Source organism: Anser brachyrhynchus (assembly GCF_964034855.1).
Source record: "Anser brachyrhynchus genome assembly, chromosome: 27".
Taxonomy (NCBI): domain Eukaryota; kingdom Metazoa; phylum Chordata; class Aves; order Anseriformes; family Anatidae; genus Anser; species Anser brachyrhynchus.
Window position 1 is genome coordinate 587,660 of NC_137720.1, and position 15,825 is coordinate 603,484.

General features: G+C 39.1%; 1 protein-coding gene across 3 annotated transcripts in view; it reads right to left on the bottom strand.

The window, feature by feature from the left end:
* Positions 1-15,825, bottom strand: part of MAGI3 (membrane associated guanylate kinase, WW and PDZ domain containing 3) — a 73,261-nt gene that overhangs the window by 16,775 nt on the left and 40,661 nt on the right. For all 3 annotated transcript variants that reach the window (XM_080568964.1, XM_080568966.1, XM_080568965.1), the window contains 10 exons: positions 14,491-14,700; positions 13,046-13,220; positions 12,121-12,200; positions 9,948-10,005; positions 8,906-9,000; positions 7,914-8,102; positions 5,889-6,497; positions 4,853-4,884; positions 2,662-2,815; positions 1,394-1,485 (listed from right to left, as the gene is read on the bottom strand). In XM_080568964.1, the coding sequence (XP_080425090.1) occupies positions 1,394-1,485; positions 2,662-2,815; positions 4,853-4,884; positions 5,889-6,497; positions 7,914-8,102; positions 8,906-9,000; positions 9,948-10,005; positions 12,121-12,200; positions 13,046-13,220; positions 14,491-14,700 (1,694 nt within the window). The remainder of the gene's footprint in view (positions 1-1,393; positions 1,486-2,661; positions 2,816-4,852; positions 4,885-5,888; positions 6,498-7,913; positions 8,103-8,905; positions 9,001-9,947; positions 10,006-12,120; positions 12,201-13,045; positions 13,221-14,490; positions 14,701-15,825) is intronic.

Sequence of the window (15,825 nt, forward strand, 5' to 3'; positions counted from 1 at the left end):
AACAGCTCTGTAGGCTGAAGCCAGGAAACACTATTACACTGATGACTTCAAACAGTAATTGAACCCTAATCACTGACCAGGTTAAAGCAACCCAGGCTCTAATGAGTATGCTTCCTCTGGAGCAAACATTAGAGCTACATTTTGATGCCACTTATGAAGCAAAACAATACGTACATCCATTTGCAGGAAGAAGCCAATTTTAATAGCTTCTGCTTCAAGGCTTTTATGCAAATTCTAAAGCACCACATTTTGTATTTTCTGAGATGAGAGGGAAAAACACAAGGCAAATATTAGCCTGAAAGAGTGCACTGGAAAGGCCATGCTTGTATCCTCAAAACGAATCCACCAGAAGCGACGCAGGCTGACAAAACAAGATTTTTTTTTTGAAAATTTGGTGGAGCTGGGGGGTGGGGTGAGGGGATGGAAGGGAGGGTGACATCCTCCCAGAACTTGCCTCATTTCATCAGGTTTCAGTCAAAAGAACAGCCTGACAGAGTTTTTCCAGGGTAAGCAACAGCTTTCTTCTCATCTGCTCCCCAGAAAGCACCGACATGCACTGTAAACTGAGCACTGCCAGCGCACGTTCGGTGCCAAGACCACTAACAGGATTAGGTGGCAAACGTGCAAAGGCTGAGCGCCAGCGTGATCCTTCAAAGCATTCCCAAAATGCAACAACAGTTACAGAAACACACACCTGATGTCAAAGAAAGACTTTGGATAAAGGAAAGGGAATGTGAACCCTGCAGATTAAAGCCAGCCATGAAGAAGAAAGAAAAAAAAAAGGTAACCAACCATTTTCTTCCTTTCATTTGGACTTGAACTAGTGAGGTAGAACTGTTTCCCTGTAGCCTCCCATTCAGCTCGTGAAAACCTCCATCCACCCTGCAGCTCTTCAGCTGTGGGCTTCTCACAGACACCCAACTGATCAGAGCCCAAGGCTACCTGCTGGAGTCCTCAGGCTGTGGTCAACGCCTTCGTGGCCTCTGGGAACACACAGTGCTAGCACAAATTCCACCCAAGTGGACACTCTGACAAAGAAACACAAAACTGAATATACACCACAAAGAGTTAGCTTGCTTTCCTAGAGCACTGTTCATGCCCTCTGGCTTTAACCAGGGCTGGATTACACCTTCCAGCTTTAACTAGATTACTCAAAACCATCTCACTGACCGAAGACGAGACTATTCTCTTCTCTTAGGAACTGGAATTAAACTCAGCATGAACCTGGTAATCTGAATCAAGTTTTGATCTTAAAAGGTAGTTACTGAACTGATGATTTTTTCCATCACTAAACTACTTAGAAGGAGAGGGAAAAGTTGATGACAGAGTAGGAGTCATTCTAACAGTAACAAGGTAAGGCAACATGTAAGCAACTACAAACAGTTTCACTTACAGGCTGGTCTGGTCCATCCCCTCCAAGCACCCGGAAACCGAAGCCTGATTCTTGTTTGCGCAGGAAAACGTCCAAATCTCTTGTGTTTGGAGCTGAGAGAAAACATTTCCAAACATGTAACGAGCTATCTTTGATTATTGAAAGATTATTCCTATGTTGTGTATTCCAATTCTTTTTATTGACAGAATGCGGTAACCAGAAGTACGGTGACCAATTTGAACAGCTAAATCTTCAGTGAAGTTCTATTTCCAAAATGGAAAAAACGGTATTCAAGAAAATGCTAGAACAGGAAAGGATAGATTGATGAACACCAAAGAAGAAATCACAGCTGCATTTGTGTGGTGGGCCAGGATGAAATCCAGTCTGCAACACAACTCAGAGCCACCTTCTATAAACACTGAAATTGTCAGGTTTGAATCACAGAATCACAGAGTATCTTGAGTTGGGAAGGACCCAGAAGGATCATTTGAGTTCACCTCCTAGACTTTGCTTTGGTTTACTTCAGAATTAGGCCAGCTTAGAGACTGAAGAATTGTCAAATGGCTGTGAAAGGGTGCAAGTTCCCTCTTTAATGATCTCATACTAATTTGTAACAAATATAAATCTCCTATTGTATTCAGTGTAGTTACTGTAACTGAATTTTGGCATGTCAAGTTATTTAATGTGTCCAGTTTGCATAATTTTATTTTGCTCCACTTTCTGATGTTACAATCCTTAATTACTTAGGCTAGTTATTTACGAACTTTTTTTTAAATTGTCTGCAAAGTTATTTTATGGGCCTATTTACATATACGTATCTGTAGCAAAGCCCACCCACTTACAAACAAAATGTTCTTGGAGAAAATGTCTCAAGGATTTACACAGGTCAAACAAACGTTTCTTGATGCAATTCATTAAGTAAAGATGATGCTACAATATGCCATATCTCCCAAACTCCCATCTGTTTTGAAAGAGGAAGTCACATTTGCTTTATCATGTCCACAAATTGACCAATTTGTTCAGAAATTTCTGGACAGGAAATATCATATTAGAACACTATACCATTTCTATGATTATGTTATTGAAACTGGTTGAAACATACTGCATCTTTAAAAAAAGGGCTCCACAGTTCCCTAATTTCTGTATGAATTATGCATTTGTTGAAATATTCGTATCCATACAAGGTTAAATGAACTCAATATGAAAGTCACAGCAGTTTTACTACATATATGACAAAGAAAAAAGCCTGTCATACTTGATTATTTCCAAGCTGATGTTGAAATACTCACGTTTGTCCTCATATATAGTCTTGGACTTCAGGTAGACTTCTGAAGGGTCCAGTTTTGGAGAGCCCGATCTTACAGCAGCGGGTGGGAAAGGCATAGGTTGTGGAATGGGATCGTTGATAGCTTCCAAACTCCCTGAACTGTCCTGCTTATCCTTCTGAAACAGAGCCCCACCCCCCCAAAACATGTATTAAATCAAAAGCCTGACGGAATTTGTGTGTGCAAAGACAATAACCATCATACTGAAGTGACATGCATGGCAAAACATGGGAGTAAGGGAACAATACTGCAGGTGATCTTAGCTTTCCCAGCACGTGAGCTCTGTACGCAGCTTGCATCTGCCTACGCTGCTCAAGTCCTCCAGACAGGTCACAGATTTCTGCCAACCACCGGGCTTAGAAACAGGGTTTGAAATGACTGATGCTCAGAAATGTGTAAACCTTGCAAAGCCCCTGCCATTACCGACTCAGCGTTACACATGGCACGCTTGGCGGACCAGCCAAGCCGTTAGGGCAGCCCAGCAGCAGCACAAGGGCATTATAAAACACTCAACAGGAGGGAACAGCTGAGTATCATGAGGCACAGATAAAACTGGGAATAATAATTCCGTATTTGCATTTTTTTCTTCTGCTGTCATAGCTGCAACACTACCATTTCAAGAGGAAAGGACACCAAGTATCCTTGTGGTCTCCCATCCTAATTTCCAGTGGATTATGCACTAACATAAATCTGGAAAACTAGAACATGGTGGTCTGCATGTGTCTGTGCACGTTAAACAAAAGTACAAGCAGAACAGGCTTAGATATGCCCTTTTAAGAACAGTGGAAGAAAACCCCTCGAAGGAGTTTAGCAGTTTCACACTTCTTGTATGTTTATAAACACAAGAACTTGCCCTTTTTAACTGAATTCATTTGCCATGTTGCTTAATGCCACTGAACATTGAGTGCTCCATGGGAAAGCTGCTACTGCCTGTGTGCGTGCTGGAACGCCATTCCCGGGCTCCTAAGTACTTTTAGCATGCCTGCAGAGAGTGTGTGGACACAGGAACCAGGCTGACAAGGCTTGCACCCTCAAGTTGCACAGATTTATGCAACAATTTATTTACTGTAGGCAGCTGTATGCTTGCAAGGAACTGAATCTTCAAATCTTATTGAGTGCAGCTTGTTTCAACCATACACTTGCGCGCTCATGCTATCCCACTGCTTGGATGTGACTACGATATTTGAACTGCACAACACAGAAAAATAAACCATGCCTACATTCTAACAGGATTTTCCTAAAATGAAATAATTTGTTGTGTACAAGGAATATTTTTGAAGCAGCAGCTCTTTTCTTAGAGGTGTTCACTAACGGGCATTGACTAGGCTATTTCATAAGAGAAGCGCTCATGACAAAAATATGCATTATCATTCACATTATGAGGCTACTTTATTAATCCCAACGATTCTTTACTGAACTAATATATATTAAAGATATCCCAATGGGTCAAACTTTACAAGAATAACAAACATCCAACTAGAAACGCAAAGCTACAGACAGACTTTCCAAAAATATGGATTTGAAGATAAGCAAGCAATTTAAGAAGGAAATACGAACCAGTCCATTTTATGTGGAGATCAAGAAATATCAAAGTAGCTTAAACTTCTTTTAGAAACCCCATTTCACTTTAATACAGGTAATTAGCAATGCATTAAAAAAAAAAAAGTTTTAGATACAGTACTTTGTTTCCCCTTTAACACATACTCTGACAACATTTAGCTATGACAATGGATTTATACCAGCTAAGGGGACACGGCTTTGCTAAATCATCTTGCAGATTACCACAGGGACTAAAATCCAGAGAGGATGAGAGTAAAAAAGCAGGTCTACGTATGTACACAGATAGCAATTTCAAGTATAGTGCAAAAAAGAAGGAAATAATGAAAGAACTTAAGGAACAATGTCCTATTTAACATCACAACTGAGCAGCAATACTTCATGTATTTTCTTACAAGATCTTTGCTCTATTCTTGGTATTTCAGTAGTAGTAAGAAAGAAGAAATCCACTGCATCCATCAAATTACCCAAAAACCCTCAAAGGATTCTGTGGAAGAACTTCTGTGCTAAGTAGATCATATTAATGAGTTTTTTTGCAACTAAAGAAACCTCAACATTCTTCATCAGAAACAAATTTAAATACACCATTAATACTCACCACTCTGCCAGTTTTAGTAGGTGAGGGTGGACCTGAAGAAAATAAAATGTAGAAAGCAATTTCAATTCTAGGTCACCACAAGTTTAAACAGTATTAAGGTAATATAATCGGTTTCTCCTGAGCCGAAAATGATAACTGCTTATTCACGCCTTTTAAACTGCAAAGTGAATGTTCAGTTGACCAAATCCATTACTTAAGTCTCAAATTAGAACTGCTAGCTTTACAACAATGGAAAATGTGTATTTCTCTTTTTGCTAGACACCAAAGCACACATCAGTTCATTGGATAAGGACTCTATGAATTTGCCTGGTGGCATTTCACTTGCTACCAAAGAAATCTGATTGTTTCCTTAGCCGATTAAGAAATAGTCGAATTTATACAGAAAAAGACCTCGTTATGTTTGCAAATATGGATGACTGAAGTGACACTCTCAGGACTACAGTAAATGCTTAAAGGCACACTAAAGCAACCATGTGTCACTTCATAATTCATTCAGTTCCTTCTGGCAAATGCACACTACCCTACTAGTCAGCTTCTGGGGAGAGAATGCATTCTGGTCTCTAAAAGAGTCAATGAAGAGGTATAAATATGCAAGTGTGAAAATAATAATTTTTCTAGTCTTTTCAGCAATCAGTTCCACCTTACTACTGATGCTTCTTGCCACCTGTAATCACCTGTCCATTACAGCTACAGTTACTGGAATACATTTGTAGAGCCTCAGAAAACTATCTATTGTACCCTTCGGATTATGCTAGAGACTGCATTTTTGCTTTAGCATTCCCCAGACACTCGGAAGAGCCAGCGTTTAAACATACTACTGTAAGATTTTTGTTTAAAAAAATCCCTAGTAGCGTCTTCTCACCCCAAATACGCAGGGATATAGATTAAACCTAGAACATAATGGCTTAGAGGCATAATAAACTGCTAGTTAACTTTCAACGCTGGACGGGTTTTAAATATCACACTAAAAGGGGACTTTAAAAAAGCATATAACCATATATAACCGTATATAACAACTGTAAATGTATGTATATACCTCCTCTTAAGATAAGCAGTGGCACCTCTGTTCCTACTGGAAACTGCTTCAGTACCTCCACCACCTGCAGATGTGTCAAGCTCTGTACGTTCTGATGGCAAATCTCCTTGATTACATCCCCTTTCTGAAGTCCTTGGCACCACTGGCTGTCTAAAATCATTTTTACCTTCTGCCCTGTAGGACTGTCTGCAATGGCAAACCCAAAGCCTTTAGGCCCTTTGACTAGAGGAATGGTGACCAGCTCTGGCTGAGAGCCTCCCGAAGATGCAACAGAGATCCTCTGCTCATTTGTATCCACGGAAGGGCCATTCAGACGACCATTGACCAACATAGGGCCCGTTTTTCCATTCTGGTCCAACACGACTGTTCCTGGTATTAAATCCTGGCTGGTCAGACAAACATCTCCTTTAGTCCCAGGTGGTCCATTGATAATAGGTGTAGCTGTCACTATATCTACAACAGGGTCTTCATTGTCGTCAGGAAGAGGATAACCACGACACAAAGTCATGTTTACATATTGGTTGACAGGAACTAGCTGAAACATCTGGACAACATCTGCATGGGTATGGCCAAGGACACAATTTCCATTTATGTCTACAATGACATCACCTGTTAAAAGAGGAAGTTCAACAACATCAAAACCAAAAACAGAACCACCCACACCTTTCCAGTGTTCTGAGGCTCAGAAGAAAAGCCTAAGTGGACAAAATCTCAGTGCAGTCTTCAAAAAATAATAATCTATGCTGGCTGTGCCATTACCTGTTGGCTATCTGGTGCCAAAAAGCATAAAGGGTTTCCTCTTTGCATTTTTTTTTATGTCATCTCAGAACACAGTGTGCTAAATATATAAACTTTAATCTGCAGCAGATTAAAAAAAATGATACTGTACAGCCACAAGAGATGAAGCAATGTGCGCACACATTACTGCAAGCAGATGTTTCTGCTTTAATTCATATTGTACAGCATCCTAATCTCAAACCAAAAATAAATCAGAGTTTTGAGGGAGTTCCTATGTTTATTTTAGGACTGGCTGAACTTAAGCTAGGATTGTGCCCATGTATATTTCATACTCTTGCGCTGTTGACACTTGGTTAAGTGTGTATTTTCAAAATGAAGTGGAAGTACATGTCAGATCCTGAAACTTTGTTTCATAATCTGCATCATGAAACTTTGCACATGCAATACAATATTCCTCGGGAGTTAACTCTCTTGCCATCTAAATGCCTAGGTGTTAGTAAAATTTAGTAAAATTCTCCTACTCCACGAGGTGTAACAGGAATAGATATGCATCGAACATATGTATGCACCAAAACACAGTGCTGCACTATTGTCTTTATTTTTACAGAGGATGAAATTGAACTATGTACAAACAAAGGGAAACGTCAGGGAAAAAAACAAAAAAAACAAAAAAACAGAAAAAGGTTTTATTTCATAAGTAAATAGTATTAAATCATTGAAAGCATACACCATTCTTACTTGAAGCATTTTGCCTTTTCTAGTATGCAAACCATATGCTACATTAAGCATATAAATAACTTAATTAAGCATATAATAACAATGAAAGTGTCCAATTCTTCATGCATTGCAGGTTCTCTCATCCCTCATTTCCTCACTTGCCCACTTCCTACAGCTTTGCTTGTTCATTCCTACTGTAGTTTTTTTGTTTTGTTTTTCCAATTTTTAATATCTGGTGCTTTTTGATAGTAACAAGAGACCAAGATTCAAATGCACTGTTTTTACTTTACATGTGGAGAGGGAACAAAAACCATTCAGTAAATGGTTATGAAGCCCAAAGCTAAGACAAAACTACTGAAGTCTTCAAAAGTGGCCTCAAAATAGATTTGTCCCTAGAACATTGCTTTTTTGCACTTCAGATACTGCTCTGCACGGATCTTTCAAAAATCTGACAACTAGTGAGGTATTCATATTCAGAATCAGCGGATGGCATCATCTAACCTCCTGCATGTCAGAAGCTGCACTCTCTAAAAGCACAAGAAATGGAAGTTTAGAGAAATTGTAATTTACCTGGTGCAATTCTCCCATCTTGTGCAGCAGGTCCGTCTTTTAACACATTCTTCACCTGGAGAAACTCATCAGGCCTGTCTCCTCCAATGATTGTAAAACCAAAACCCATTGTACTTTTTTTTAGTGATGTCCGTATGAGGGCTCCTGTAAGCTGGGATGGATCTCTGGTGAAGAGAGACTTCTCTGGTCCTGTGCATGGTAAGATCCAACACAATCCACCATCAGCAATGCTGCTGTGTGGTGGCATTAAATCCCCAAATGATGCTGACTACAGGCTTGTATAGGATGGATAACCACAGAAAGAAGGAAGGTGTTTTAATGGCTGAATACCGAACCTCTTTAAGTGACTTTTGAATTATGGACTAAAAAGACATGAAGGAAGAAGGATTAGTTTTGATAAGAAAAAAAAAAAGAAAAAAAAAGAAAAAAAATTATTTTTTTTTTTAAGGTGTCATAAAGATTAATGCTTTGGTTAACTTTGGTTAACTTCCGCAGCACCCTCACAGAGTAAAGCAGACAAAATAATGTTGCTCTCATTTCACAGCTGAGTTAAGTGAATGGAAAAGTTACAGTTTTTCAAGACTGTATTACAAATTAAAACAGAACAGGAACTAAAGCTCCTACCTGTCATTTCCAATTGTACTCTCTAACTCTTGAACGTCAAGCTCAAAGTAGACCAAAAGCATAAAAATTCAAGGAGTGGCTTACCCTGCACTTTCCAACTGGCTCTTCTAACCCTCCATTTATTGAAAAACTGCTTATGACAACCAGCTTTAGAATGATTAAAATTCTTTTAAAGCAGTCTCAGGGTCTCAGTTCAATTTTAACATCAAAAAAATCATTCCAAAAATCTTACAGATTCTGGAGGGCAACACCACAATGGCCAGCAGAAAGACAAGGCTAATGCCTTCGTGAATTCCAAAATAGGTTGCATACAATGCTTACTTTTAGATAAAGATATTAGTGACAAAGAACATAATATTTACTGATACCTGATTTTGAAGGGCCGACATCAGTCTGTCCTAGCTGTTTTTTTCTTTTGGCTTCTAATACCGGGTTTTCAAACTGAGTTTTCTGGTTAATATGACTGTAGACAAAAGGTAGAATCAGGAGTTCAGAAGAAAGCATCCTGCCTACTTCACAGAAAAGAAACCACAAAAGACACCCTACAAATACTATTTTTTGTATTATTTATCTCGGATTAATACCCCAGAGGAATGAATGCTAAACTATCATAATCAACATGGAAAGCATTTTTTTTCCTTTCAACAACTTGATTTACTTTAAAAAACAATGTAATTATACTTCTTGCAACTATTAAGTAGAGTGCACATTCATTCCACTCTGCAAACTTCCAAAAGTTTGTACTAGATTAAATAGAGAAAACTTATTTCTTCTCTTGATCCCAGCAATGTGTTGCTTCCATCTACTCATAACGTTTACAAAACTAGCCGTCATCTTTTTAATAGTAGATACTGGAGTAGTATAGCAGAATGGGGAAAAAAACTGTAAGTCTGAGCAGGACTTAAACCTCTGTGTTGCCTTTGCAAAGTCAAAAAATGTTAGCTTGTTCTGTGAAGCTAATATTTTCAACTCTGCTAATTTTCCATCCCATGGTTAAAGAAAGGTGTCATTTCCTCTGACCTGAATTAGACTGAGAAGAGCTCTTACAGCAGTTACTTACTTGTGACGGGCCTTTGGAGACAGCAGTGAGATGTAAGTTACTCTTGCTCTTTTACATTTAACAGGTGCCACTCTTAAATCAAGTGACCCCATTTTTATTACAGCTAAGAAAAATGACATGAGCTCATTCCCATTAATTAGTTATTTTGGTTGCTACTTGCTTTCCTTCCCTGGAAGAAATACACTCCAATAAGTCAGTATGGTCACACTAAGGATCTTCAGCGCTTCAGAAATGTGCGCCATGGCCTTTTGAACTGTTTCTACTCAAGATAAACTATATATAATGCTAAACAAGTGCTTCGTTACTTTCTGCTCAATTTATGACTACATCAAATTATAATCAGCACTTACTCAACATAATATGTTCCATATTGTGGGTCTTCTATTTTTTCCCATCCATAAGGAAGTTCTACAATCAGAAAGAACAAAATTATTCATTACAGTTGAAAACTGTATCAGAGCTCTGCAAATATCAGAGCTTTTAATAAAGAGAGGACAGATTACAGGCTCATGAAAAACATTAATTATATAGGGGTAACTTTTTTCCCTTTATTTGTTTGAGGCTGGTCCTTCTGATGAAAAGATATTAGTCTCTTCCAGGGAATCTGGAACCTTATACATCTCACTCTTTCTTCCACTGGATGAGGAAACTTGTATTTAACAAAATCACATCACTTTAAGCCTATAATAAACTTAAAGACAAGGTACAAGTTAACGTATTTAGAGAAGAAGAAACTCTCTAAAAAAGAAAGGGGAAGAAAAATACCTTATTTTAAAATAATGTAATTATCAATCATCAGTTTGATTTGATAGCTGTTGACTTTTCTAACTAGGCAATATAAGTATGGTTGCACAGTCTCTACCCAGAAACACACAAGAAAGAACTATAAATGCCTCAGTATCACATCTCAAGCTTGTAAAACAATGCACCTCCACTCCTCTTTAACTTTCAATTTAAGACCACCTTGCAGAAGAAATGCCATCTTTATTTATTCTATTAATAACATCAACATATTTCACTGTATTCTGACAACATTTCACTTTGGAGTCAACTCAAGTAACCTTCAGCCAGAAATGTAACAGGCATAAGCGAACCTGATTGTTCTGAGGTTTACAATGTAGTGCCGACACCCCAAAACCAGCCAGTGATTGTTTAGGTCTGTCAGCATCAAATTCAGCACAGACTGCAAGGCCTGCCAAGACAACGAGAGGCAGTTCTGTACTGCTGCAGTTTGACTGCTGCTGCAGCTGTGGCAAGCTAGCTGGTAGTGCCTAGTGCTGGGACTGCCTTACACTTCCCTACATTTGGGGTCTAAAATAAAAAAAATACTATACCTTGCAAAGATTTTTTTTAAAAACTATTATAGATTTCAGAAAGCTCCTTTTCATGGCAAATACACAATCTGGTAAGACAGTGCCCAGCAACTGACCATTACCGACCAGAGGTGACAAGCTGTTAAAACTGGGGTCCCGTTATTCTACCTTTATTGTTCTAGTTATTTTGACCGTAGAAATTTAAATATTAGAATACCAGACAGAGTCAGGTAGCTAGACATTTTGAAGGATAAAATTTGTCTAATCTTGTTTGAGGCTGCCCTAAGTTTGAAGGTAACAACAATTTTCCAAGCATATGACAGCATGTTACCTCTTATTAATATCAGCATCACTCCACAGGATTTGACAAAACACCCATTGGGACTATTCATTTAAATGTTGTTCACTTGGATATCCTGCATCTCTCTCTTTAAAGTGCTCTTTTTATCCCGTGGTGAGCTGCACGTATGTTTAATAAGCAGCAGTATGAGTCCGTTGCTCCAGCTGGCTTGATTATGAATACATGATTGCTAGCCTGTGCAATTTAAGAAGACAGGCCATTCTGAGTCTGCCTCAGCTTTTGCAACATATCAGGCATTTGCTGAAGACAGAGCTATTTGGTACTCTTGATTAGCTGACTAAATTGCATGACTATGTAGGAAATGGTTGCAGGAATGTCTGTAGGTCAATCATGAACCTGACCTGTAAGTCTTAAAGCAGCAGCATGAAGAGTTGTTCCCTTTGCTTACACATTCAAATATTACATCGCAACACATGCAAGATGTGTTACTAGCAATAGGCACTATGCTGCATTTTCATTATTCATACATTCTAATACTTATGGACCTTTTCTTCCTGACATATTCCACTCACATAAAAATTTCCAGTGAGATCACCCACTGATATATCCAGCTTTCTCCTTAGCGATGATACTTATTGGAACAAAATATACCATTCTCAGGAATGCAGATATATCCATGATTCAGTCAGATTCCACTGCTCCAGGGAAAATATACTACAGTCTTTCCCAGTCTTACGTAAACTCTTATTGCCACCACACTATGGACACTCAGTGCTATACTCTGTTTGCTCCAGAGAGTCAAGTGTCTCAGGAAGAAGCTTCTACCACAGCAGTAATGGATCTTATCCAGCTCTGATAAACTCAGACATTTATCAATCAGAGGTGACAAATGAATTCTGAATATCTCACCTCCATCTTCACAATCTTCAGGAGCTTTGGCTTTCTTACAAAGCCGAGGATCAAGCCAAGTGGTTGTCTTGGTGTTGTGACTGTGGAGCAAAATGCAGCCCATTAAAAGAAGAGGATTTCCACAGACTGAAGAAATGTTGGTTTTCTTTAGCTTTTAAGTATTTACTACCTTGGGCAAACTGTAGTCTTTAGACAATTTGACCTTTATTTATGCCTCAGCCACATCATAAAATGCTAAACAGAAAAGACAACAATGCTGCTCAGAGGTACCAGCACGCTGGAGATCTCCAGGACAGATGTGAAACATTAGTGCTACAAACACCATCCCCTGCCCCTCAAAGCTCATTTGGGAATATTAACTGTTTCAACCTGAAAGGAGAAAACATTTTTAGCCTTCTCTTATGCTTAACGCTCAGTTAGGAGTTTGTTTCTTTTGCCTCAGAATTCATAAATGAGAATTCATAAATTTCACGTGAACTGCTTTCCTATCCTGATCTTTAATCTGTGCTGCTTATCTTTTTAAGCAGGCATTCCAAGCCAGGGAACACATGTGGGGAAGAAAGAATAAACAAACTCACAGATTTCAGAGAAATTTGTCATAGTAAAAGTTTGTACGGTGTTATACCTTACCTAGCAATACCCACCCAGCTTTTCACTTTGTGAAATACGTAACTCATATCACAAACAAACTGACTACTCATGTGGAATCATAAGACTTTCCTGCGCGAAGGCAATCATATCAAGTATATAGTATAATGATTATCAGTACGGAACAAAACAGCAGAAACATTCAGAATTCCATGCAGAAATATAAGGAATAAGAAGAGGAGAGGTGTAAGAGCAGTAGGCAGCTTCCCAGACTGCAGCTCATCAGCACGTCTCTCACAATGGCACAGTAACTCCTTGGCGCTGTCGGGCTACTCACTCGATGAAGTAGATCATGCCAGTGTCGGTGTAGGCCATCTCCCAGTTCTTGGGCAGAGGTTCCAGGGTCTCATCCCTTGACAAGTAATTTCTGAAGTCCATGGAGCTGCTTGTCTGGTTGTAACTGGGAACAGGTTTCATCCAGTCAGAAGAATCTGAATGTTTTTCTTTGTTTTCTGCAGTTGTTCAGGGAAAGTGTTACTATTTGTCAGATGCTTATGGTGTTTCTCACTAAGCACCACCCTCTTAATCTGGCTATGAGAGAATGTCAAATACATTCCTGGATGCGATGAGCATTTTTCCACTTTTTTTTTAAGCTATGAACTTTGAAAAGTTGACATGAAAACACTGAACTCCGTTCTGCCCCTGCCAAACAGAATTAACCTTGTATTATTCGTCTGAACCTAGGCTGAAACATCAATGCTGGCAGAAATCCAAGTTGACTACTTGGTTTCCCTTCCCACATAGTGTTTGTAATGCCACTGAAAATAAATTAAAAAAAATCCTGCTAATATTCCTCAAAGCACCAAAACTGAAGTGCGGAAAAGACCCAAACTGCCAATAAAATAAACACAACCCTCCTGCAATCCACAAGAAGAAAAAGCTCCCAAAAATCCCTGTAGAAAACTCTTAACTGCAAGCCTTGGCCCTGCAGTTTAGAGGTTATGCTCGGCGTTCTCAGCTACACGACTATGTCCATGACTTTCACACAACCACCAGCCAGGCCACCGGGCCTCTGCGTGCTGTGGTGCTGCCAGCCCTAAAGCTCGCAAGGCTCGGGCAGGTCCGGTCAATATAAGTCTTACACACACGCAAATGCAGTGTGACGGCTTCTCTCCACCGTCACTTCTTCCCCCTCAAGATGAGTAACCGTGACAGCAGAAGGAAAAGGGTGTCCTGCCAATCTCTGAAACATCCCAGCGGACACTGGTCCAGTCTCAACGTGCTCTGCTTTACTTCCCTCCACAAACACCCCCTTAGGCAGTTTCAGGTTGTGTGACAGTTCCCTTAACCAGAATAATATGAAAATTTTACAGTATGACTTAGTGTTGCCCCTTAAACTGACTGCTTCACTAAAATCTCCTGCATGCAGTAATCTTACCAAAATGAAATGATTAAATTTACAGGGTATGAGTTATATTCTGCACAGGGATTCTGTCCTACAGATAAATTTTTCCTTCCCTGTTGTAACTGGCCACTACCCAGCACTACATGTTCTCTACTGAGCAGTGCATTTTATGATGCAATTGCACATCTGGCTGAGAGAACAGCTGTTTCTTTTCAAAATCTAATTTCAAAAGAGAGTAAAAACACCCGTCTGAGTAGAAAACCACCTTCAAACTTTACCAAAACTAAGGAAGCGCTTCAAGCAAGCATGAATGCTATCTGTAATGCTTCTTATTCATTCATGAAATACTTCAGGGAATTTCTCCCTTTGTAACCAACCTATCCCTCCGCTGCCATTAACTGCTTCCTTCTCCTCCTCTTCCTCCTCTTCAGGGAGAGAACTGTCCATCCTTTGCATTTTGCTGACTGATGTGGTTCTTTTCCTTTGTGATTCAGTATCAAAGTCATTGTCAAAAAGAACTTGGTCCACTGGATCGGGCTGAAAGGGGCTGGGCTCTGCTGGAGGCTTCGGAGTACCATAAAAATTACCTGACAATGAGACAGAAATCACGATAATGAAGGCACTGGTACTTGCTGAAAGTACTGGCAATTGTAGTGAATGTTTTATTGCCCATGTAATGTCTCTGGTGTCAGGCCTTAACTCTAACTTCCTAAGGAAGACATCAGCACCATGAAAAACCAATCAATACTCAAAAACTATTTATTCCTACAATGTGGTTTTGCTCATGATTATATTGTACATCAGAGAACAAGACGTTTAATTCAAAATTTCTATCCTGCCACAGGTTTTGAAAGAAAATGAATGATTTGTTATTTTGCACGGAATTCACTAATGCTCCAGAAAGAGACTTGGGGAACAGTCTTAGAGAAGTAAAACACTGAAGATCGATTGCTCTTATTCTGTATACTGATTAACTGACTTAGGGTAACGTACATTAATAGAAACATGCTGAAGTCAAAAAACAAAACAGTATGTGCAGAAACATAAAATATCTATTTGCATTAAAAAAATACAACTGATTTTTAAAATACAGTTCTACATTTTTCTACTGACAACATACACGCTGTTAATACAGCTCCATCTAAAAATGATTTGCAGTTAACAAAAATAAACTGATTTTTTCTTCAGTATTTTCTTTCGAAACACAAAGATTGAGAATCATCTGTTGTTTTCTGGAAAAGAATTTCAGCAACTGACCTCTCTCCTGACTGCTCATATGATTTTTATTAGGGAACTGAGCACACAGCAAGAGAGCGTCCCAGAATTCCTGCTGGGTTCACATTTGGTGGCTGGATTTTGATTTGACCGTATTAAAAAAAAAAAAAAAAAAAGAAAAGAGATAACTCAGGAAAAAAAAGTACCAGTTTACCCCAAATTTTCTTAGGAGATTTTCCCAGACAAGGCAATGTTATCTGACAGCATGCAGCATGAGATACACAAAACGAGGAGGTACAGAGCGTTTCACACAATCTTCTACTTCAGACATTTGTATTTTTTTGTTTTTTGACACATCAATCAGATTAATTCAAGTGCCATTAAAACCACCGCCTACCAGAGAAGTCCTCTAGCAGCATGCTTATAGCTATTTGTATTGTATGTCAAAATCAGGCAGCTTTATAATCTGGTAAACTCAGTTTAGCATCAATGAATGC